General features: G+C 54.6%; 1 protein-coding gene across 14 annotated transcripts in view; it reads left to right on the top strand.

Annotated features, from left to right (window-relative positions):
• Window positions 1–24,066, top strand: part of NCOR2 (nuclear receptor corepressor 2) — a 228,437-nt gene that overhangs the window by 187,201 nt on the left and 17,170 nt on the right. For all 14 annotated transcript variants that reach the window (XM_041489089.1, XM_041489088.1, XM_041489080.1 and 11 more), the window contains 12 exons: window positions 1,529–1,676; window positions 4,085–4,640; window positions 9,074–9,194; window positions 10,106–10,343; window positions 14,573–14,728; window positions 15,183–15,322; window positions 15,403–15,508; window positions 16,166–16,270; window positions 17,115–17,218; window positions 19,632–19,782; window positions 23,266–23,418; window positions 23,873–23,959. In XM_041489089.1, coding sequence (XP_041345023.1) covers window positions 1,529–1,676; window positions 4,085–4,640; window positions 9,074–9,194; window positions 10,106–10,343; window positions 14,573–14,728; window positions 15,183–15,322; window positions 15,403–15,508; window positions 16,166–16,270; window positions 17,115–17,218; window positions 19,632–19,782; window positions 23,266–23,418; window positions 23,873–23,959 — 2,065 coding nt within the window. The remainder of the gene's footprint in view (window positions 1–1,528; window positions 1,677–4,084; window positions 4,641–9,073; window positions 9,195–10,105; window positions 10,344–14,572; window positions 14,729–15,182; window positions 15,323–15,402; window positions 15,509–16,165; window positions 16,271–17,114; window positions 17,219–19,631; window positions 19,783–23,265; window positions 23,419–23,872; window positions 23,960–24,066) is intronic.

The raw sequence follows: 24,066 nt of genomic DNA, 5'->3' as shown, positions 1-24,066 counted from the left end.
CTGCTGCCTGTATTTCACATGATTTCCCCTAAATACCAGCAGCGGGGTTTGCCGGGAGAGGGACCCACAGTGCCCCTGGGGCCGCTCACTGCTCTGCTCTGCCAGCAGCTGCCAGCCCCGGGCTCTGGCCAAGTAGGGTGCTGAGGCAGAGGCTGGTTCCCAGCTAATTCCCAGTGAGGAGCCTGCTCCTGCCCGCGGCTGAGTCACGGACCCGTGAGTAAGAGGCAGAGAAGTCTTTGCCATAGTAACGTCGGCGCTTTGTCACTGCATTAGCGTGATGGGGAACTGCTGCTCCACACAGGAACGTGCGGTGCTGAATCGCTGCCGTGGCAGAGGCGCGAGCGCCGGCAGCACCAGGACACCACCGGCAGGGCTGGGGTGGGGAAAGGGAACCACAGAGCCTGGCGTTCCTCCCTCTGCCTCTCCGCGCCTGCACAGAGCCGGTTCTCAAGTGCCTCTTTTCCCTCTCTCCTGCCCTGTTTGATAAAAATAGATTTTGAGCAAGCAGCGTTTCCAAGCAAAAAGCAGTTGTATTTGTTTGTTTTATCTGGAAGTTTTCTTCAGGATTGAAAAGTTGGGGGTGGGGGAAGGGGGGACCAGCTCTTCCCAGCGCAGAGATCCAGCAGCAAAGTTAACGTTTCCAGCACGGCTTTATCTTTTCATCCATGTAAATAAACGTCCTACACACGTCACTCATGTGGGGTTTGCAGGGAGAGCCGGAGATGATGAGCCTGTTCCTACTGGTAATATTTACTCAAGCAACAAGAGCAGGAAACAATAGCAAAGCCGAGACTTTTCCTTTAGGTCTGCAGGAGGGAGCAGCTGTCCACACCCTCGTGGCTGTGGCACGTGTTCCAGCCAGGGAGGGTTGGGGCTGTCTCAGGGCAAGCCGGGACACCAGGCAGTCACCTCAGTCACCTTTGGGATGCCGTGCTGCACTGAGCCTGCCCACTGTCCACCGGTGACAGCTGCCCTGGCACGGGAGTCAAAGTTCTTTGGCAGCGCCTGCCAAAGGGGTCATGAAAGCAGGTGCATGAAAATGTTGGCTGGGCCGTATCTGGGGCATCAGCTTTGTTATCTGCAGATAAGCGTCAAGTCTCAGCCGTGCATGTTTGTGTAGCTGGAGGTAGAGCCCGGAAATGCGCAGGACCAACGTGTCACACGTGTGTCATGAGCAGACACGTGACCCCCAGGCTCTTGCCAGCCCTGCGCTGGTGACCTCGGCATGCTTGTCCCTTGTCCATGTATCTGTGCCATTCTTCCCCTGAATACTGAGGCTGGAGCTCCCTTGTGGGGCCCAGGCTGGCCATTGCAGAGCAGTCACAAGTTTTTGGCCAGGTGACACCACACTGCCAGGCTTTCAACAGGCAAGTCTGGTCCCAAAGCCTGGTGCTCAGAGGGTTTGCCCAGGGCAGGGGGTCTCTGGCAATGTAAGCATCCCTCTTGACCCTTTGGGCAGGGCCAGTGCTCTCTGCTGCTCCATAACTCCCCGTAGGCTTCGCTTCTCACCATTCTTACTCTTCTTCAGGAGAAAGAAAGGAACGCCAAGAGGAAGAAGAAAAAAGGCGCTGCTGTTCAGAACGAAGAAGCCGCCTTCCCTCCCGTAGCTGAGGACGAGGAGATGGAGGTGTCGGGGACGAGTGGCAACGAGGAGGAGATGGCAGAGGAGGCGGAAGGTGAGGCAGGTGGGGGCTGTGGCAGGGAACACACTCAGCTCTGCGGGCTCTGCTGCCCGGTCGTGGCAGAGGCACCGCACACAGCCTCTCTGGGGCTGCACACATCAGCACTCGCAAGGGGTCTGTCACCCCAAAGTCACACCAAGGTGATGGTGGCTCACAGCACTCGTGGCATTTTGGATGCCTCTGGATTTCACGCTTGCAAGGAGTGCCCTGGATCACTGCCCTCCTCCCGTGTCTGTCTGGACAGATGGCTATTTTGGGAGCCCTTTGGTTTCTGATTTCCGTCAGTGCGCTTTCCAAGAGCACACAGCCTCCCAGGACCTCCTGTAAATCACATTTCTTGCTGTTTTGATCCAAAGGAGGGTCCCTGTGTGCTCTTAGCCACCACTGTGAGCTCTCGTGGAGCTTATCATGGGCTCAAGGAGAGATAACCCACCAAGGTCTGTGTCTCCCCATACCATCAGGGCACTGCTGCTTTCCTGGACAATGGGGATCCCGGAGCCCAGCTCTGGAGAGAAGGCAGGGGAAGCTGGGGTCTGCCACCAGCAATGCTGATGCACCTTGGTGGGGCTTTTCCTCCTCCTTTCCCTTTTAAGGCAGCATTTTTTTCCCTCCCAGCCATACCAAAGAAAGGAAACAACTTGAAAGTGACAATTTTCAGCTATTTATCGCTTAGAAAGCACAGCAGTTTGGAGTTCAGAGAAAATGTGCACAATTTTCCAACAATGCCCATTTGACTTCTGTCAAAGTAATTTAATAACTTAACCAGCACTCTGGCACCACACTGGTTCCTGGCCTTAGCACCCAGGCTAATGGGACTTGAAACGGGAAATCTTTTCAAATTGTCCTTGTGAGTGACTCATTACAAGGCAGATTCCAGGTAAATCTTTGTGTGAGGTGATACGTGACTCACAGGAGCAAAGTAAAAGTAGTTACTGCTCTTTGTGAGAGTGCCTGAGAGGAAACAACATGATTTTGAGATTAGAGACGGATCTCTTGACATGCTTCTGAGCCTTACTCTCCAAGCATCGGCTCTTGCTCTGCTGCTGGGGTGCCCTACAGAGTTGTGGAAAAGCATGAGGGGTGTGAAAAATGTCATGGCCATGGAAGTGCCAGGGTAGTGTTATACAGGTGCTGGCTCCAGGGTGACATCTGGGGATACTCAGACAATACCTTGCAGTTGCAGGGGCAGTGTGGCCAATCCAGGGACAGGGGGAAAGACTCAGTGTTGGAATTACGGTGTAGACTAATGGATTCAGCATCTGGAGGGAATGCAAGGAAGTCTAGAGCATGGCTGAGTTTGAGATGAGCCACTGTTGGATGTCTCAGCGTAGCATTCAGAGCAGCATCAAGTGGCAGTTGGGAAGAGTTTTGCCAAACACACTGTGAACTTTGTCCTGGCTGCGTGATGGGACACCTTATTTCTTGTTTGCAAATGAATAAGATTGGAGAAGACTGAGATTCCTGATGAGTGTGGTACAGTTTCACTCTCAGGACAGATGGACGTGCTCTGATGTACAGCTCTTAGGACACAGTCCCTCTGTGGCACTCCTCTCACCAGCATTTGAAAGCTGTCTGAGCTCTGTGGAGAGAGGCAGGTCAAGGAGTGCATGTGAGGAAACCTTTGGGGCATGAGCGTGAGAGCCCTGCCCGGTGGGGACACGCTGGGATGGGACTGTGGAAATCTCCTGGTGTTCCTGGCCCTGGCCATGTTTGTCCAGCCGAGGCTTGGAGGGAGTGATCCTCTCCCCAGCTGTAGAAACAATCTCTTGGCAGCACCTAACTCTGAGCAGTGCATGGACGCTTGTGCTCGCAGCTCACATCAGGCTGCTGGTGGCAGATCTGGGAATGATCCTTCCCATGTAATAATTAACCTGTCCTGCAGCACTGCCAGCGCTTTCCTTTCGCCGACCCTGACCTCCTTTCTTCTGCCACCAACAACAAACACGTGTGGTGTTTTGGGATCATCCCAGCTGCTCCAGGGGTGGCAGAGCCAGGGAGACAGGTGATGTAAGTCAGCGAGTAGGGTGCCTGGTCTGGGACAGCTGATTATGTGCCATGGGTAAGAGGGCAAGAAGGGAGCAGATCTTGTCCTGCCAGATCAGCCAGCAGACAGGGTTCTCCCTTAAAATCCAGCTTCCCAGTCACTCAGTCTGCAGGCTTTTGGGTGCATGATTTTATGCTTGGGTGGGGGTTAAGTCGTGCTTAGCAGAGAGGCCCCCAGAACAGCCCTTTGCTTAGCAGGCTCTGGATCTGGGGATCCCAGCACAGTTCTCCCAGCCCTGGGATCATCTCCCCCTCAGAGGAACGAGGGCGTTCTCTTCCCAAGGGAGGGGGTGGAGGCAGCGATATGGGAAGCAAGAATCTCAGGCTGATCCTTATTTTTATTTCTTCCCTTTTCTCAGCTGCAGTAAATAACAGCTCCGACACCGAGAGCATTCCCTCGCCAAGGCCCGAAGCCAAAGAAGGAGGCGAAAACGGGGCCAAGGCACCACCCGGGCCGGGAGGTGACGCCGGCACAGAACCGGCAGTCAAGTGGGAAGAGGCTGCAACACCCCCCGACGCTCCTCCTGCTCCCCCTGCCAACCCAGCTCCTGCTGCCAGCCCCCCGCCGGAGACAGCCCCCGAGGCACCCAGCACCGAGGAGAAGGTGCCGGAGGACCTGGTGGTGGACGTGGTGAAAACGGAGGAGCCGGAGGAGAAGGTGAGCGAGGAGCCCTGCAAGAGCGAGGTGAAGAAGGAGGAGAGCGAAGAGAGCCAGGAGAAGGACAAGGGGAATGACAAGAAGGTGGAAAGCGGCGTCAGCAGCGCAGGGACGGCGGGGACAGAGGGGACGCCCAAGGCCGAGAAGAAGGAGAGCCATAAGGGCAGCAAAGGCCCCGGGGTGAACCCCGACAGCGACTCCAGCGCGACCTGCAGCGCAGACGAGATGGATGAGCAGGATGCTGTGGACAAGAGCAGGTAGGAGCGGGGGGACAGGGGGACAAGGGCATGACCCAGGGGCCAGATGAGCTTCTCCATTGTGTCACCATGCTCATGGGTGCCTTTGTGAGCTCCTCCTTGGGAATATCACTGCTCAGGCGCTCCCCCAGGCAAAGGGACTTCCCAGCTGTGTCCCCATGTGCCCCCAGCCCTTTGGCTGTTGCTTCCAAAGGGGCTGTGACACAACAAGCAGTGCGATGTCCCAATGCACGGGTGCTTCTAGGACATGGCCGTGGGCAGATGTTGGGTGCAGAGCCGCTGCATTTGCTGGTGGCAGCTGCCCATCTGCATGACGCAATGGAGCGGGATGTGCTCTCAGGGACAGTGGAGTTGTGCTGCTTGCCAGCATCCGGGGTTGGGAATGGTTTCTGTCTGAGTTGGCATTGGCAGGAGAAGAGTCACGTCAGGGATGCCTTTTTACTGCAAGAGGGGGCGAGTTGCTCCTTTGGCAGAGATGTTGCTCAGGTCTGTAGGGGCAAATTATCCATCCTGGTCATAAAGGCAGGAGAACGTGGTCTGTGCAAGCTTTCCTGGGGCCATGCCAGTGGGTCTTCACCTGAGCCACTGCAGTCCCAAGCCCTCCACCCACCCCTAGGCCTGGCAGCTAAGAGCGCCTCAGACCTTTTGTGGATGACTCTTGGGACAGGGAGGGGAAACACTGGCCTCCTCCTTGGAGAAACATCTTGCTCCCCTCCCAGCTCTTCCCACAGGGCCCTCCCCACCCAAGAGCCTTACAGATGGAGAGAGGGTTTTTTCCATTTTTTAAAGAATACATGTGAATGCACACACCTTTGTAGCAGTGAATTTTATGATGGCTCCTGGGCCAGGTGGGACTCCTGTGTATGCTCTGCCATTGTATGTAGGGGCAGCAGTCCCTCTTTGACTCAGAGCTGGGCAGGGACTGAAGGCTGGCATCCTGCATCCAGTGTCTTGCAAGTCTTCTGTGGGCTCACAAGGATCAGTTTGGCAGCAAGATGGGTGCTGCCAGGCTGGGCAGGCTGTGTGCAGCGCTGGGGATGGGGTTATTGAAAAAGCAGCTGAGCACAGTGATGGGATGAAGCCGGAGGGAGCTGTTGTGCATCCCACCACTCCGAATGTACTCTGTGCTTCCCCTGTGATTGATGCAGGAGCCAGTGGATGAGCGCTGCTGGTGCAGGAGCATCCTCTGGGGTGCAGCCCCTCGCTGCCGAGCAGCGCAGGCAGTGGCAAGGGGCGGTGCAGGTGCTGCTGGCCAGCCCCGTGGCAGGGCTGAGGCCTCTTGGCTGCAGTGCTCCTCTCCAGCAATGGCCACAGTCCAGCACCACCCCTCCCCACCCTCCCCTCCTTCCCAGACAGGAGAAAATCTCCCAGTAAGGGAGAGTGAGGCCAGCAGGGCTGTCCTCCTGCAGTTTGACATTAACCCAACCGAACTCAGGGCAGCAGTGGCTTGCACCAACTTCTCAGCAGCAAGGGAGCAAGTCGTCTTGGGAACAACTTTTCCATCGCGGCTCCTCGCTGAGTCAGCGCCTATCTCGCTTGTCAAACAGTTACCAGCTTCCAGGAATATTAAACACTAAACAGGCGTCCCGCAGCTCCCGGGCCACTCCTCTTAGCCGGTGTGGTGATGAGGCGCGGGCGATAGCAGAGCCTGCTGGCATGGGAATGCTGCAGCTGACGCTGGCATCGGGCGCTTCCCAACCCAGGAGCACCCACGGGGTTGATCCTCAGCTGGCTCAGAGCTTTTGGCACCGCCGCGCTCCCAGTGGGGACTCGGTGCCCTTGCCAGCTGTAGCTTTGGTCCCTTGCCTTCGCCGTGGGCCGAGGGCTGCCGGCCCGCGGGCGTTAGCGCAGCCCCGCTGCCGCAGCGTGACTCGCGCTGAGCGGGACCGCGATGCCGCGTGAGCCGCCCCGTCACCGCATCACCCGATGCTCGCCCACCCACCCAGCGCCAGCGGGGCGTGGGTGCTCTTCCCTGCGCTTGTGAAAGCATCAAGCTGTCCCCGGCATCTCCCAGAAGAGGACAGAGGGTGGCTGGGGTGTCCCCGCGGTGAGAAAGGGAAGGGTTCAGAGTAGGGGCAGCCTTTTTTTGGTCCTCCTGCAGTTCACGCTAGCAAAGACATGTCCAGGATTGAGGAGGCGCAGCCTTAACTCATCCGAGCTGAAGGAGGCAGCTGGTTGTCTGTGGTTCCATGCAGCGAGTGCTGCAGGAGGGCTGCTGCAAGCACAGCCAAGATGTGGTTCAGCAGGAGGTCACACCAGATGGGGACATGTGAGGGAGGCCACACACAGCTACTGCTACAGACCTGCAGCATGGTGAGGAGACACCTGCACCGACCATCCCGGTGCTGCACATCCCATTGCTGGCTCAGCTAAAGGTGCAAGGACTCTGCCAGGCCAGTGCAGTGTTGGAGCCGTGTCTCTGGCTTGGGGGAGCCTGTTGTGGAGATCTGGTAGCCACTGCCTTTGCACAACTACTATGGAGTCATGTTTGGCTGGGTCATGTGTCAAGGCGTTGGATCATCTGGAAGTTAAATTAATCCCCATCTGTCTCCATGGCAGAAGGAGAAAGAGTATGGGAAATGCAGTGTCATGGTCATCCCCAAAGCTTCATGCCTGGGAGAGGACATTTCCACACTGCTGAGGCTCAGCTGTGAGCCTGCCAACTCCCTCCTGCTCTGACTCTTTTCCCATCCTTCCCAATGCCATCAGCCATCTTAAGGCACTGGTCCTTGGGTTTGGGAGACACTGGGTTGGCAGCAGGTGGGTAAGAGATGCCGAGAATTGTTCATATGGTGATTTCCAGAGCAAAGCACCCAACAGACATCCCATTGTCTGGCGCAAGATCTGCTGGGAGGGACGTAATAAATTAGGCAATTTGCATATTTATGAATTTAATACTGACTTTGGCTTCCGAAGCATCAGGATCCTGGAGGGCTTCAGGAAACCTGAAGATCTTGAGGGTGCTTAAAGGGACTTTAAGGGTGCTTCAGTGTACCTCTTCAAGCACCAACGAGTGCACAAAGCAGCTGCTGGGGTGGCACTTCCACCGCTCAGCCTGGCGTGAAGGTCTCAGGAACAAGTGCTGGGTGCCCTTGTCCCCAGCCCTGTGTCTCAGCAGATTTTGGGGCACTGCATCCTTCCAGGAGTGTGGCTTCACAACACCCATGTGGCTCCACAGGCAAACGTCATTGGGATTATTTAGGAAAGAATTCAAATTTGCCATCCTTGGGTTGGTTTCCCCTGGGTGCCTAACCTTGGTGCCAGTGTGGAGGTGGGTCCCCTTCCCCTCTGATGCCAGGCACTGTGCAGAGCGAGGGCTGGGGCAGCCCCAGCTCCATGATGAGTTTATTCCCCACACACGGCCCCGCCACGCTTGTTTATTCATCCAAGGGTGAGCGTGGAATGACCTTGAAATTTATAGGCTGAAGAGAACACTGAAATAACAGCTAAAATAAACAAATCAAGCTGTAAAGCTTGAAAACTATGAACTGGCTTCAACAAACTGGAGTCGAGAGGGAGAGCAGAGAAGAGATGGCCTGGGCAGACGTGGTCCCTGAGGTCTCAGCATAAGCTCAGGAGCTGGACATGCTGAGGGTTTGACCCGAGGCCTTTGCACATCTCCATCCCTACCCCATTTTGGTGGCACCATGGGGATGCCCCCACCATGTTTGCACAGGGGCTCTTCACGGCTGGCTGAGTGTCTGCCAGGCAGCTCAAACAGCCAAGGGGAAGAGCAAGTGGTGAGAGTGCAGGGCTGCACAGCTGCTGGGCTGCTGAGTGCCAAATCCCATCCAAATCCAGCCTCTCAGCTTTCAAGTGACCCAACAGCCCGAGTTGCCTGCACATGGTGGCTTTCCCTGGCTTTAGCACCTTGATAAAAAACAGTCCTTGGAGAAGAGCATGAAGCTGATCCCCAGCCCTGGGTGAGCTGTACCTGTGAGCTCTGAAGGTTAGCATGATGCCCACATGAAATCCGGGCTGGTTGCCTCGCTCCATAACACCCAGCTCTAGAGTCCATTTTCCCTCAGGTTTATTCTGGACAACAGCAGATTTGCTAGAAAATGTGAGCTCTGAAGGTTAGCATGATGTCCAAATGAAATCCGGGCTGGTTGCCTTCCTCCAAAACCAGCTCTAGAGTCCATTTTCCCTCAGGTTTATTCTGGACAACAGCAGATTTGCTAGAAATAGCATGGGGATGAGGGAAAGTGGGCTCAAGAGCCTCTTGAGCCTGACATAAGGGTCTTGTTTGGACATGTAGTCCCTTGGGGGTTGTCTTTGAGCCCAGATTCCCAGCAGCGAGCAGCGGTCCAGCACGCTCCTCTCTGATGCAGAGGATGTCCTCTGGGTTTGGCAGCACAGAGCAGGGGTGCAGGGTGTGGGGGAGCCGTGGGCCATGGAGCCTGTCCATGGCTGATGTCCTGTTTTGGTTCCAGGTTGCTGTCCCCCCGGCCCAGCCTGCTCAACACCACCAGCGACACCCGGCTCAACTCCTCGCCGCAGAAGCCGCTGGACCTGAAACAGCTGAAGCAGAGAGCTGCTGCCATCCCTCCCATTGTGAGTATCCTGCTGGAGAGGGCAGGGACTGGGAGCACAGCCTGTGCCTTGTGCATGCTCTCCTCCTGGGCTCCGTGGTGTGCGTCAGGGTTGCGAGGATGTGCTCATCCCTGGGGATGGCCTCTGGTCCACAGAGAGCTGTGCCTGGGCGGTGCAAGCCCCTGGCCAGGCAAGGTGCTCCCTGTGCAGAGTGTGTTCCCAGCTGCTGGAGCAGCTCTGCCAGCAGCATTTGGATGTCTCTTGAGCTCTTTTATCAGAAAATCGTGGGAGGTCTGGACAGAAAAAGCTTCTCACTGCCACATGACTGCTGCCTCCTATTGCTTTAAAAAGAAAGAGTGCACCTTCCCAGCCCTGCACTTCATCTTGTGGTTGAAGGATATCACCTTCCTCACCCAGGACCTTTGCTTAGTCTCCCTTTTTGGCTGCTCAGTCGCCATGTATTGAAAGTACTCTTATAGTGGCTTGGGCTGTGAGAAGAAGCATCCTGGTATCTCCAGGCTCATCACTGGAGGAGCAGAGATGCAGGGTGGGCAGGGAGGAAATCCCTGCTTTGGGGTTTGCATGCTCTGGGAGGAACCATTCCTGATGCTCTTCCCATTTCCCATATTGCAACGTAAGATGTGGCTGCTGTAATGTAACTTCTGGCAAAAACTACAAGCACGTAACTATAGATTAGAGGTTTTGAACAAGTCTGACCCTGTCCTGTAGTATCACCAGCACAGAGCTGGCACTCTTTGTCATGGGCTTTTTAAATGTCCTGTGGCTAGTGAGCTTTGAAGCCCTGTTTGGCCTCTGCTAAGACTTGCCGTGATAGTGTGGGGCAGGGGCTTCTCATAACTCCTGATGTCTTCAAGATTGCTAGAGATATCAACAGCACATGATGAGCATCACTAACCCTTACTGCTTTGCAGATTTCCGAAGGTTTCTCAGAGGGGGTGTTGCAGAGTGGAAGCGCGAAGCCTCAGGTGCCTCCCCACGCCTTGGCTCTCTACCAGCAGCAGATCACAAAAGCCCACGAGTCTGCCCGCGAGGACATGCCCCCGAGCAAGCTCTCACAGTCCCAGCAGCAGCAGGCTGAGAAGGAGCAGCAGCAGCCCAGCAGCAGTCCCAGGGGGAAGAGCCGGAGCCCCGCTGTTGGAGAGAAGGAAGGTAGGGCTGTGTGCGTGTCGCCGCGCGTTCATCCGTGCGGGCTGTGCGGCTGTACACAGCCAGCAGCTTTCTCCCTCGTAGGTGAAAGCTTGTTTAGACCCCTGAAAGCTCTTTAATAGCATCTTGAGGCAGGATGAGAGAGGCATGGCTAATTTCCCATGTTCATTAGACAGTACATGATGTCTCATTGAGCCCACAGCAAACGCCGGGCAGTGTGGAGTGCCAAGGAGGTGAAGATTGCCTTTATTAGCATCTGCCATTCACCAGAGAGCAGAGGGGCTGGAGGCATGCCAAGGCTCTGGGTACAATGGCTCTTTTCTACCTTGCTGGCTTTCTATAAAGAATGCTTTTAATGCACAGCAGGGACCATTATTTCATTTAAAATCAATGCTAATACTGTGACTCGGAGTCCAAAGGTTCCTGTAAAGATTCCCAGTGCTTTCTCCCCGGAATAGCTCTGATGTGGTTTGGCTGCCTAATGAGCAATTCAGAGGTTCCCACCATAGAGCATCTGAAGCATTATTAGCTTGAGCACCTGGGGATCAAGGTTAAGGAGAGACGGGAAGTCCTGATGAAACCATCCTCTAAATGTGTTTTTAATCTGAGTGTTAGAGTCTGTTCCAGTTCAGAATCTGTGTTCCTGCCCCCTGTAGCTAGCCCGTGGCTCAGTTGTTAAGGAAGATGAGAGGGTGTCCCCAATGGCACAGTCAGGGAAGTTGGGCTAGCGTGGGTACAGGGTCCACCAGTGCTGGATCCTGAACAGGAATGGGTGCAGCTGCAAAAATCACCTGCTTGTGCATGGAAGAGAAGGGTGGATAATACTGCACTGAGAAGGCACTGGACTTGGCTGTGATGTTTGCTGGAAAATCACTGCACTAGTTCACCCTCGGGCAGCCAGGATTGTAGCAGCCTGCTCTGCAGTGTCCAGGCCAGGTAGTTATTCCTCAAGCTGTCGTGTCCCTCTGGACAGAAGGATTTGCTTGCATTGCTGGCACTTGGCCACAATTTTTTCAAACAATAAATAGCACCATGTGTGCATCACACCTTCAGAATGTTTTGCATACAAGCAAGGAAGGTGACTGCTCAGGAGAGGGAGTTTCCCCTAAGTCGTGGTGTTGCCACCCGTGAAGTCCCATTTCCAGTAGATCTTATCCTGCTGTGCTCCTGTTTGCTGCCCAGGTGGAACAGTTCCCTTTGGGTATCTCCCTCCCTGTGGCAGATAATCAGGTTTGATCTCCTGTGTTGTAAACCTGTGCAGATCTGATGCTGCACTGCTCAGCTTCCTTGTGAGCTGGGTGCCACTGCCAGCACTCCAGCCTGGAGCTCTGCATGGCCTCTGTCCCACTGCTGCAGCTCCAGCTCCAGCTTCCTCCTGGAGGATGAGGAGATGAGGCAGATGAGTGGGTATGAGGTACAAGGCAGGCTTTAGGTGTTGAAGTCACCCACTCCACTCTGTGGCCTGCTGGCACCATTAGCAAATACAAGAATCTGTTATCCAGGTGGATCTTTTGTTGCTTTGTTCTCTGCGAAGCACTAATGATATGAAGCACTTTATTCTCTCCTCTGTACAGCACTGAATCTTTCATGTTAATGAAAGTAATTATGCCTCCCTATATCCCTGCAAACATTTCAGTAGGTCTTGGGCTCCAGCTGTGTGCTCTCCAAGCCCTGTGTGGCTGTGCATCTGTGCTGGGTTCCACAGTGGATCTGGAATGCATGTGGACCCCAGGGAGACATAGGCTGGTCTCCCCTGTTCACAGTGGGAATGCATTTCCCTTTTGAAAAGCAGAAGGTTTGTGATGAGTCACCTCAAGGGGAGAAATCAACTCCCCCAAAGTGCTGGTTTCAGTACAAGTATGGACTCGGGCACAGTCTCAGTTCTGTCTCTGTCTCTTGGAAGACATCCTGGCTGTGGGTCAGGGGTTAGAAGGGAGATAGCCAGATATTCCTGGCAAATCTGTGTGTATCTCTTCCCTCCTCTGCTCTCCAAGCCATCCCAGTGAAGTGGCAAGCATCCAGACTGCAGACATCGTGCTGCCACATGGCTTGGAGTTAAAAGGGAGAGTCCAGCCCAGCCTGCAGAGCCCTCTGGAAAGCAGCCCTGTGCCACCTCTCAGCAAGGGGCTGACTCCACCAGAGCAGGTACTCCTGTTCCTCCCTGGCTTGATAAGAGAGCTGGAACTCCTGCAGCCGCTCCGGAGATCAACATCCTTCACACCGCTCTGGATCCGCTTCAAAGCCAAGTCTTGCACACATCCTGGCCGAGGCGTTGGCTGCCTCGCAGCCGCTGGCTGGGGCTCTATCAGCTTGGAGGGTGGCCAGCCAGCCATACCTTCCTGAGCCCTGCCTGGCCTTCCCTGCTAATCACGGGGCTGGGCAGAGGCAGGCAGCCCTGCCTGGATCTCACCCCCAGGCAGACGGATCCTTTCCCTAGTGCCGGGTTGCTGTCGGGCATATCTTTGGTTATCACTCGGCGGCTGGAGCGCCAGCAGTGTGTTTGGTGTTGATTTAGTTGTGTTTCATTTGGCCTCTGTAGGCGATGGGGAGCCAAGAGCATTAATTTGGATGACGGATCATATAAACTCTGACTCCTTCGCTCCCATTCCAGGGACTTGATAAACGGTAATAGGAACTCTCTCTTCCCCGTGTAAGTGCTATTTTATCAAAAGCTGGCTGAGTTATAGCCACCCTCTAATGCGGGGGCAATTAGGAACTGGCCACATTTCACAGGCTGGAGAGGCTCGCAGGGGAGGGGAGGCTCCCACGGGGAGGGGAGGAGGACGGGGCTCTCCGAGAGCCATCCAGGGTGCACACAGCCTTGGCTGACAGTGCCTTGGCTTCAGGGAGCATTTTCAGCTGGGAGATCCCAGCGCTGTTTGCCCCCACACGAGCAGAGCTGAATGGGGCCGAGCTGAAGGGGAGAAGATCAGGGAGTGTGGGTATGCCAGAGACTCTCCATCAGTGAGGAGGATGTGCCTGGATTCCCCTCTGTTGGCAGGATGAAGGGATCCTCTCTGGGATCCTACATGGGGACAGAAGAGGTCACAGCCAGGGTCTGGTCCCACCAGGCTGCAGAGGTGTGAGTGCCTGCACACTTCTGTGTGCCCAGAATGGATTTTCTCTCTCACTCAGGCAGACAAGAATAATCTCTCAGCTTCTGAGTACACTGAGCATTAATAACGATAATGTAGTAAAGCCTCATTAAATTGGGCCTCTGATAATCTACTTGCCCTATTATTAGGCTTAGCAAGATTCAGCATCTATTTTTATCAAAAATTGATGGTTAAAGGCTGGGTTCATTTGTGATTGCTATTGTTTACTGCCCAGTTCCTAATTTCTGGTCAATGTGAATGTTACACAAGTGGATCTGGGGAGGAAGGCCAGTGCAAAACGAAGTGTTTATTGATTACAAGCAAATCCTACCAAACCTGCCTCTAATCCATCCAGAAAAGGCTGTCTCATCCATCTGCTTAGCCAAGCATGAGGATGCACTTGGCATAGAGCTGGTGCAGATGAAGCCTCTCTTCTCCTCAGCATCTTCCAGCACATGGCAGGCTTCAGGTGTCCCCAGCACAGCTCCTCCATCATTAAACTCTTCTTGGCCTCCCATCAGCCTTCTTATAGCCAGGATGATCCCAGCCTGGTATCCAGGATGGGAACCAGGTAATTTTGGGAAGCTGCACACCACAGTGTAATCACCAGCGAGCTGGTGCCCTCTGGATGTCCCCCATGCACCAGAGGGATGGCAGCATTGCTGCTTCTTGGCTTTAACCTCAGGGAAGGGTTTGGTAGCATCACCTTTAATCCTGCAGCCCTGCCATGCTGGGATGATGTGGAGCTGTGGGCACAGGCAGGAGCTGCCCAGGAGCAATTCACTAATAGCCAAGGAGCTGGACTCTGCATGTCAAATGCCATCTCTCCTGGTGAGGTGGGCTGGCACCAGGTCCATGGAGCTTCCTGCGGGCAGTGAGCACCAGCAGAGTCACCAACAAACATCCCACTGCACGTTAAATCTGAGTAAAATAAATGCAGGCAAATCCAGGCAGTGACAGTGAGCTTTTTCCTTTTAGCTTGGCTGGGGAGTTCAGCCCTCACCTCATGGCCAAGTTGGACTGAATTAAAGCCATCTCCTGTGCTTGGAGCTGGCTCTTGCCTCCCTGCTGTGCTCACAGGGACCCCTCACTCATGTTGGCCCCTGACCACACAGTTTCTTTCTGTGTCCTTTGCAGAGAAGTCCGTGCATTTCTCAGCCATCGCCGAGGTTCAGAAGCTGAGTGCCGAGTCAGTGGCTGCCTCCTGCTGGCCCCCTGTTCTGTCCTACCCCCGGGATGTGATCAAAACTTCTCCCCAGGCGGAGCCCCACTTGTTCCAGTATAACCCACCAGGCAAGTGAAACCCACTGGCTGCGTGGCACGTGCCCTCCCCTGCCTGACCTGGGACTGAGCCCAGAGGCTGTGCTTACAGCCAGCATCACAGGTTGGGCTCTTTAGAGGTCCCAGGGTGGTCAGGTGTGTCTCCCAACTCTGGCTGGGGCGGGTGTAGGGATGTGGTTTGTCACAGAGCAGTGTGGGTGCAAAGTCAGACAGGTTTTATCCCTCTCTGGCTGGAGGGCAGACAGGTTGGGCACAGCTCGTTTTCTGGCTGCAGAGGGGACAAGGCAGTAATTTAAACTATTCCAGTCCTTTCCAAAGTGACTGTGTGACTTGGAGCTCGTGCAGGCTCACAGCCAGCCAGGTCACTGCACCCAGCCTCTGCTCCCTCCCGTGCCCCTTTGTTCTCTGATGGCTGCAGCCACTCTGCCTGCCCTCAGTCTCACTGACTTTTGTGTTCTTCTCACAGGACACCCCATCCCACTAAACCTGCATGAGAGCTCTCGCTCAGGGCTGCAGAGACTAGCCAGCATCTCCAACCCTCCTCCCCTCATCTCCTCCACCAAGCACCCCTCCGTGCTGGAGAGATCCGTCGGATCCATTTCCCAGGTAGGGCATTGAAGGTGTGAGTGCTGGAGGTGCCTCACAGGAACCATCAGTTGCTCCTGACCTCTCCTCTTGCCCCACAGGGAATGCCCATCCAGCTCCACACACCCTACAGCCCTGAGCACGCCAAGGTCCCCGTTGGTTCCATCACCATGGGCCTGCCACTGACCATGGATCCCAAGAAATTGGGTAAGGAACTGGGAGATGAGTTCTTTTTCAAGTGTTCAGAGAGCAGGAGGGAGTGAGCTTGCCAGAGGCATAGGGGAAAGGAGGAGCACAGGGCACAGCATGGGAGCACAGAGAGAACTGCTAAGAGGATGAAAGGATTACTCCATCAGGGGAGCAGAGACACAGGGAGCTAAATTTGTGCAGTATAGGAAAGCAACAGCTCAGTCAGGGACACTTCCCAGTCTATAAATACCCTTCAGGTAGTACTGTGATCGAAGGAAGGAAATATATTGTTCCCCAAGCTGGTAGGATAAAGAGTAAATGGCCTGAAGTGAACAAAGAAAGTGTTTAGTCTGCAGATTTGGAAGCTTTTCTTAACAGCAGGAGGGAATGGGTGAGGGATCAAGCCTGAGGAGGAGAGATATGAGCTGTTTCTCACTGTTATAAACCAGCACAGGGTTTTGAGTGTCAGCTCTGGTCCTGGTGTGGGCAGTGCCAGGGTGAAGGATCTGGCTTTGCTCAGTGGGTGAATTTGTGCATTCGCCACCCTGGGGAAACCCATCCCAAAGATTTGGGAATGGCAAAGCAGCCAAGAAGGTGCTGCCTCTGGGCTGGCACTGCCAAGGGCTGTGGCCCCGTGTCCTGCACCTATGCTGATACCTGGTTAATGTTTTCCAGTGCCTTTTCCTGGAGTAAAGCAGGAACAACTTTCTCCTAGAAGCCAGGCCAGCCAGCCAGAAAGTCTGGTTCTGCAGCCATCCCAGGAGGGCTCCATCCTGCGGGGTGAGAACACGGAGTGGGGGGCATGTGCCCCAGCTGTGGGGAGGGAGGGATGCTGGCACTGCCAATCCTGGTGGATGCCACACTGGCTGCAGCTGCCCAGTGACCTCAGGTTTGACTTCTGGAATTGTGCCCAGCCAAAGGGGTCTCTTGCCCCTTTTCTCTACCTTCCCAAAACAGGACCTCAGGTGTTGATTCTGGTGGAGGTTTTGTGTTCAAGGGGCACCTGAAAATCTGTTGCTTAAGACAAAGCAAGACCTGTTTAAATTACATTAATTGGTATTTTCATGCTCTTCATTGTTGCTGCTGCAGCTGAACAGGGACCCCATTTTGGTTAAATGCAGCTCTGATGGGTTTCTTTCCCCATTAACCAGGCAGAAGAAAATAAATGCAGAGGTTTCTGGTTTGTGAACCCCCCAGTAAGACGAGCCAAGAGCCTGAGTGCTGTGGGCTGGCTCCAGCCCAGGTCAGATCTGTGTGAATGAACTCAAGCCACCCTGAGCTGCATCTCACCACAGATCTGTTCTGATCACATCAGGAGAGGCTGAGCCAGGCTGTGCTTTCTCCCAGGCTCATAAATCTGCCCAGCACCTCCACAAAGACAGCAGGGAGCTGATAGCCTCAAAAGACCTATATTTTACCTCCTCTTCACCTCACACTCACAAGGATGGGTTTCTCAAGAGACTTGGTACAAAGGGTTCTGCAAGGCTTGGGATTGAACACTGACAGCTCTTGGAGGGTGTCCCACAGAGACTGGGTCAAATCCTGCACTCAGCAATCTCAGCCCCACAGGTTTTGTGCTGAACAGCAAATCCAGCCCCCAGCTCACAGGCTTTGTGTCCTACAGGTACTTCCCTCAGCTCTGCCTCGGGAGGAAGCATCACCAAAGGAACACCCACATCCAGACCCCCTCCGGAGTCGCCCATCACCTACCGAGGCTCCATCACACACGTAGGTCCCTTGTCACCCCTGGGTGCTGGCAGCTGCAGCCTGTGCTGCTGGACATGGGCACTGGGGGTTTGTGGGGCACACTGGGTGTGCAGGACAGGGCTGTGCAGCAGCTCTGTGATGCCCCCACCCCATGGAGCCCCTCAGAGAGGTCTGCAGACAGTCCCCACTTGGGATGGCATGAGCAGTGTCCCGTGAGTGAGGGCTGCAGAAGAGCAGAGCCCAGCAAACAGCAGTGCAGCCTAACAACACCTTTAAACCCAGCTTTGCCTTTTGTAGCTATCAAGAACAGAGGCAAAAGCAGCTGTAAATGGCTCTGGCAAAATCATCTTGCCAGGGCAAGAAAGTGAGCAAAGGAGATGGGTGGAAGGCCAGGCCAGGTGGAGGAGGGAGGAGGCTGTGAGGGGCAGGTGAGGTAGCAAGAGCTCCTGCCAGGGCTTGGCATGCTGTGCTGGGGGTCCTGCCCAAAGGCTCTTCAGCAGGAAGATACTTTGGCCTTAATCTCCACCATCCATCTTCAGAAGAGCAGCTGGCAAGCGGGCGATAGTTTCTTGCAGTGTGAGTTATTGCTCATCTGGTAACAGAGCAGAGAGCATTAAAAAAAAAATCTGTTTCCCATGGGGATTTTATCTGGCCGTCATTCAGATATTTAAAGACATTCAGGCTCCAATTTTTGCCTGCCTTCTTCAAGGAGGATGACCATGTTCACTTTGGCTCTGGGGACCTGATCCTGAATCCTGGCCCAGAGCAAAGGCTTAGCTTGCCTGGTGCCCTGTGTCCAACATCTGCCAGGAGTGGGTGCTCAGGGGCTGTAAATAACCCATCAGAGCAAACATTTGCTCCATCCTCTGAGAAGCTCCTGCAGCAGCTGTGGACAGCAGTGGGTGGGCATGAAGGACCTTGAGTACCATGTGCCAGTTGAGGAGATCAGCAGAGTTTGTTGAGACGCTGTTTTGCATCCAGTTAATGAATCCAGCCAGCTAATGAATCCATCCAGATTCCTTTGTTTGGCTGGGGATTAAGGTACCAAGGCCAGACCCAGGGTATTGCCTGGCTCTCATGCTGGCCCAGCAGCCTGCATCCCTCTTTTCCTGCTGGGGAGAAGGAGCCCCCTGTTCTGGCAGCAGCTCCTGGTACCAGAGCTGATACTTGATCTCAGATGAGTCATCCAGTTCACAGGAAGCAGATCTTGAATATATGCTCTCTGCTCTGAAGCCATCTGTCATCACTTGCTTTCACATCCCCTCGGAGCACATCTGCGGCAGGGAGGTGCCTTACCTGGGGCTGGGAGAGCCACTACCAGGTGCCCAGATCCACTGCAAGGGTGGGCGACCAGGGCACTGAACCCACGTGCTGGTATGCCCTGGCTTTTGGGGACTGCTGCTGCTCTGAGGGCTTGGTGGAGAGCAGGGGCACCCCCAGGCAGGCGTGGGGAAAGAGCCTGAGTGGCACCACCTGGAAGCACCGGCAAAGCTGGCGCGGGCATCGCGTCCCAAGGCTTCCCCCAGGCATCAGTCCCAGGGCTTGATGGGGTTAGATGAGCTGAGTAGGCGGGTGTCAGTCAGGAGTGTCACTCTGACAGCATCACTGTGCCTTCCCAGAGATGGGGAAGGGGGGCTGTCACCCCATGGTGGCTGTTCCCAGTTGGCACCAACAGGTTATAGTGGCAGAAGGGTGTTAATCACCAGCGACTCCTCAGGGACATCCAGCTCCGTGCGTTTTGAAGGGGATTCAGGGGGCAGGTGCTGTGAGCTGCGTCTGCTTGTGGTGAAGGAGAGGTTTCAGTTCACACTGGTGTGTGTGGGGAGCCTGCTGCTGTTCCTGTTGGAGAGCTGAGGCAGGCTCTGCTCCCCGACCTGCCGCGGGACCGGTTTCGTTGTCGCCTGCCGTCTCGCCCGGGCGCGCTGCCAGCCGCCAGCTCCCGCACGCAGGCAGCTCGCTGAAGGTCACACTGCTGCCAGCAGATGTGCCTGGGTGGGCAGGACATCTCTGTGGCTCCTGTGCCAAGCTGGGGAAACAGGCTGCAGGGAAAAAGCTAATGCTGGAGCAGTGCCTGCTGTCACTAAGGCATCCTCAGGGGAGCACCAGCCCTGTCCCCCAAACCTGGGGAGAGGGAGCAGGCAAGGTAGCTTACTCCAAAACACACAGGGTGAGAGTTGCTCTTTGGAGGTCTGTGCTCTCCTCATCCCCTGCCTGTTCCCAGCAGCCTCACACAGATCACGTACCTTTTTACTGCTCCTCGTTATCATTCTCATCAATAATTAAGCTGCAAGTCCCTCGCTGTTGGCTGCGCCAGGAAGCGGAGGCCGGGTGTGCTCCCTGCGCTCAGCTTCCCGCGAGGAACAGCCTGTCCCCGCACGGCGTTTGCTTAATTGGTTGTGACACTGTTAAATATGGATCTTGGTGGCTTTCCAAGGGCACCCCGGCAGAAGTGCTGTACAAAGGAACCATTACCAGGATAATCGGAGAAGACAGCCCCAGCAGAGCAGAGAAGGCGAGGGAGGATGCCGTGCCCAAAGGACATGTCATCTACGAAGGGAAGAAAGGCCACGTGCTGTCCTATGAGGGTAAGTCCTAATCCTCTCTGCCTTTTTAGGGCAGATGCCAGGGGTTTGTGCCACTGTGGCTGGGACTTGGGAGCTATTTGAGGAAAGGCTGATGAAGTACAGCAGGCCAGCCTCCTGTCTCTGCTTCCAGCTTTTCTCTCCCCACCGTGGTGCCCTGTGTCCATCTGTCCCGTGTGATTATCGTGTCTTAGAGATGGCAGGCAGGGTTGCAATGATTTTGGGAAACAGGGATGGGGAGAGGACAGATAGGAAGGTGTTACCTTCCTCCCTAGCACCCTGTAGTGGAGGGGGAGTGATTGAAAACATTACAAGAGCACTCCCAAACTCTTGGGCCAAGGTGGACTCAAACCTGCAAGATGGAGGCAAGTCAGGTAGTTCAGCATGAAGGTTTATTTGGATGTCAGGTTCTCACCTGCATTGACTTGGGCACCCTGAGGCTTTTCCAGCATGGGACTGCCCTGCAGGAATCCTCCCTGCAGGACCCAGCCTCAGTGTCTGGTGAGTTTTGCTGGAGCTGTTGGAGGTGGTGAAGCCATTCCTGCATCCCACAAGGAGCCTGTCTGGGGATGTGTTGGCTGCTGCTGCACCCCTGCAGCACAGGAAGGCTTTTCCTCAGTAGCTGCCAGCAGTGCCTCACTGCATTAGTGGTACCAGCAGGTGGTCACCAGCTGCTCCTGCCTGCTCTGCGCCTGCTCAGCCCATCACAGCACTGCCCATCCAAGCTGCTCTGTGTGTCCCGCTGCCTCCCGTTGGAGATATGCAGATGTTGCTCTCCTGTAAGGCTGGAAACAGCCCCAATCTTGCCTTTCACTGTGTGCTGGGTCAGGCATCTCTCTTGTGGAGCCATACTCCTGCTGGATTGCATCTGTAGTCAGGAAGAGCCCACTTAGAGATGCTGCAGCCCTGAATCCTCTTGGGGTAAAGCACTGGCATGGGCTCTGGTGTGCACAGGGATGGCTGTCCTCATGTGTCACCTCCCTTCTCAGTTGAGTTTGGAGATGGCTAAGGAGCTGATCCCAACCTCAGCTGCCTCAGTAGGTGTGTCTGGGAAGCTGCTGTGCTGCCTGAGCCCTCTGCCTCCCTCCCTGGGGCACAGTATCCATTCCACCTGCCTGGCAGCCTGGGCCCTGTGGGCAGTGCTGCAGGCAGTGTGTCCCACAGAAGTCCCTTTCCTCATGGCCACAAGTGCAGGCAGCCCCTTTCATCACAGGCTGGCTTGTCTTATCCAGGGCTGGAGGCAGAGGGTTCAGGTCAGGCCATGGGGACAAGCTCCAGCTGTTGTCACCTTTGTGTGTGTCCTGGGACCACAGGGACCTTTCAGGACAGGGCTCTGTGCTGTGCCTCCTGCCTGCCACATGGAACCTGGCTCACAGCATGTCCCCTGGGTCCTGTCAACTCTAGCCCAGATAAGAAATGTCACCAAGGAGGACTTGACTGGATGGCCTTTGAGACAGTTGGCAAGGCTTGGGCCAGGGAGGACGCAGGAAGTGTTTCAGGACTTGTTTGTGCAAGAAGCTATTTTAATCACCTCTGCCCGGGCTGGGGGTCGAACAAGGCTGATCTCAGAAATAGCAACATCAGGGAGGGATGGGGAGTGCTCCTGGCAGGGAGGGCTGCCCATGCCCGGAGCTGGGATCCCACTCAAGGCAATGAGGGAGAGCTGCAGACCAAACTCTCCCCTGTTGTTTGTGTCAGCCTGAGTCTCCCTGGCTGCAGCCTGTGTCCGTCACCTCTCACGCTACCCCCCGTGGACACAGATGAGGAATTAATTCCTTCCTCTCCCCAGAAGCCTTTTACATGCTTGATAGCGTTTATCACATCCCAAGTGATCCCACGAGCTGCTGCAGCCTTGCCAGCCCTGCCTCTCTCCTTCCCCCTGTAGAGCCAAGGCTGAGCAGCCCAGGAACAGAAGAGTTAAAAAAAAAATTAAATAAGAAAACTGAAACTGTTGGTGATTATGAATTTTGGCAAGCAGAAAAAAAATTGCAAATTCTTTAGTGTCATGAGGGTGCTTAAAATAAAAGAGCTGTAATGAGACGAGATCCTGTAGCATGTGTGAGCTGAATTGTGCTAGATTGGTTATTCTCATCCTGCATATGATTGCTGATGGCTTCTGCAAGGCGAGGAACGTGGGTTTGGAATGGTTTTCTTTCTGTTTAGTCTCTCTTCTCCCTCACGCCCTCCCCCTGCTTCCCGGTGGTACAAAGGGTGCCTGGGAGCACGTCCCCTCCTGCAGAAGGGCTGGTGGCAACAGATGTGCCTTGATGACAGGGTGCAGGCACATCACCCTCGTGGTGCTTGGCTGATTCTGAATGTCACCCCCGGATTTCTGCTGTCAAATGGAGCTGAAGCAAAGGCTCAGGCACGGACCCCCTCTTGTTTCCCCACACACAGCCCCAAACACTTTGTGGATTGAGTGGGTGCTGATTGCGGAAACCAACAGTGGGTGTGAAGTTGTAATAATCCCATTTTATTAATTACTGGTTTTGCCAAGGAGGAGTTTTGTTCCTGATTGTCCACAGTGGAATGAATGTTTTTAACTTCCCTGCTTTCTCTAATTGTACAACCACCTTCTCTACCCACAAAGAGGAGGATTAGTGCACTGGCAATCCTTGGCAAGGGCAGCCTGGCCAGGGATGATGGGCAGAGGCGTTTGTCTCTCCTAGCTGACATCCTGTTTGGAGCTCATGGCATAAACCCAAGGCATTCAGCTGGATCAGAAGCTGCTGAATTCACAGCTCGCTGCACATGATGGGTGCCCATTGCCCGGGGTGGGCGTGGTGCTGCCTGGCACAGGCAGGGCTGTGCTGGTGGTGGGCTGTAGCTCAGGACAGGTGTCCACTGCCTGTCCACAGGGAAGCTGCTCCAGGTTTGGTTCAGGGGGCAGTCAGTGGTCTCTCCTCACCCTAGCACTCACTCCATCAGTCCTGCTTTGCACCATCACTCCCAGTTCCTGTGTGTGCTCAGTGCTGTTTCAAAGGAATCATTCTCAGCTTCGCTTCTCCTCCGTTTTCCCTGATTTTCTCACCCAGGGAGTGTCTCGGCAGATGTTAAGGCTGGCCAAGATCCCAAACAGTAGGTGTCTAGCAAAAATCAAAACAAACAAGGAAAAAAAAAAAAAAAAAACAACACTCCCCAGACCCAAAGAGTCAAGTTCAGTGGAACTGCAGCTGCTCCCACTGGCTCAGGGCTGTCCTGCTGTCTATGGGATGGCCCCACCAGCGAGGGAGGGAATGGGACACGACTGGGTGGATGCTCCTACCCAAGAGGGAGGCACAGATCTGGAGTCTGAGGCAGGCAGGGAGGGGAGAGAACACCAGCTGAATTTCCTGGAAGCCAATCCCGTGCGATGTTTCTGGCTCCGCGTAGCGGCGGCTGATGCTGGGATGAGATCTGACCCCTCAGCAACGCACACAAACAGCAGTAAACACCCTCTCTTGGCCCGTGCTGATTTTCCATGCCTCTTGGTGTTCCCCCCTGCAGGTGGAGTTGCTGCTTCTCAGTGTCCCAAAGAAGACAGCAGGAGCTCGGGAGCTTCCCATGAGACCACAGGAACTAAGCGGACCTATGATATGATGGAGGGGAGGATCAGCCGGGGGTTATCAGCCCGTGATACCTTATCTACCAGCATTGAAGGTGGGTCTGCCTGAAACCTTTCACCTGTGTTAGTGACCTGTGGAGATCTTGTCTTTTCTCCTGTCTACATGGTGCATCTTCCTGTGCCAGTGTTCTGGCAGTGGTTAGCTGGCGTCCCAACAGGACAGCATCTAACCAGCATGGGAGGAAAACAGAATGTAGACTGGCTGGTTTGCCTTGAGTGTCTGTCCTGACAGACCAGCTCCAGGAATACAAAAAAAAAACCAAAAACCAAAACAAAAAAAAAACCAAAAACCAAAACAAAAAAAAAACCAAAAACCAAAACAAAAAAAAAACCAAAAAAAAACAAAAATTTAAAAAAAGGAAAAAAGAAATAATTTAGAATTTTTAGTATTTATCCTTGTTGTCCCAGCATCCCTGGTAACACTGCACATATTCATTGTAAATTAATTGCTGTGTCACAGCCTGACTTTCCCTCTTGGATCTCTTCTAGGTCTCATGGGTCGAGCGATCCCTCCAGACCGACACAGTCCCCATAACCTAAAGGAGCAGCATCACATGCGAGGCTCAATTACACAAGGTAAAACCTGGGAGCACAAGATGGGCATGGACAGGGGAAGCATCTCATGTGCATGGCCCCTTGTTCTCATCGTCAAGATGGGACAGCAGGAAGCAAGGACAAGCACG

This window comes from Pyrgilauda ruficollis, unplaced genomic scaffold, assembly GCF_017590135.1.
Source record: "Pyrgilauda ruficollis isolate IOZ18807 unplaced genomic scaffold, ASM1759013v1 scaffold9, whole genome shotgun sequence".
NCBI lineage: Eukaryota > Metazoa > Chordata > Aves > Passeriformes > Passeridae > Pyrgilauda > Pyrgilauda ruficollis.
This window is presented reverse-complemented; position numbering and strand designations above follow the sequence as displayed.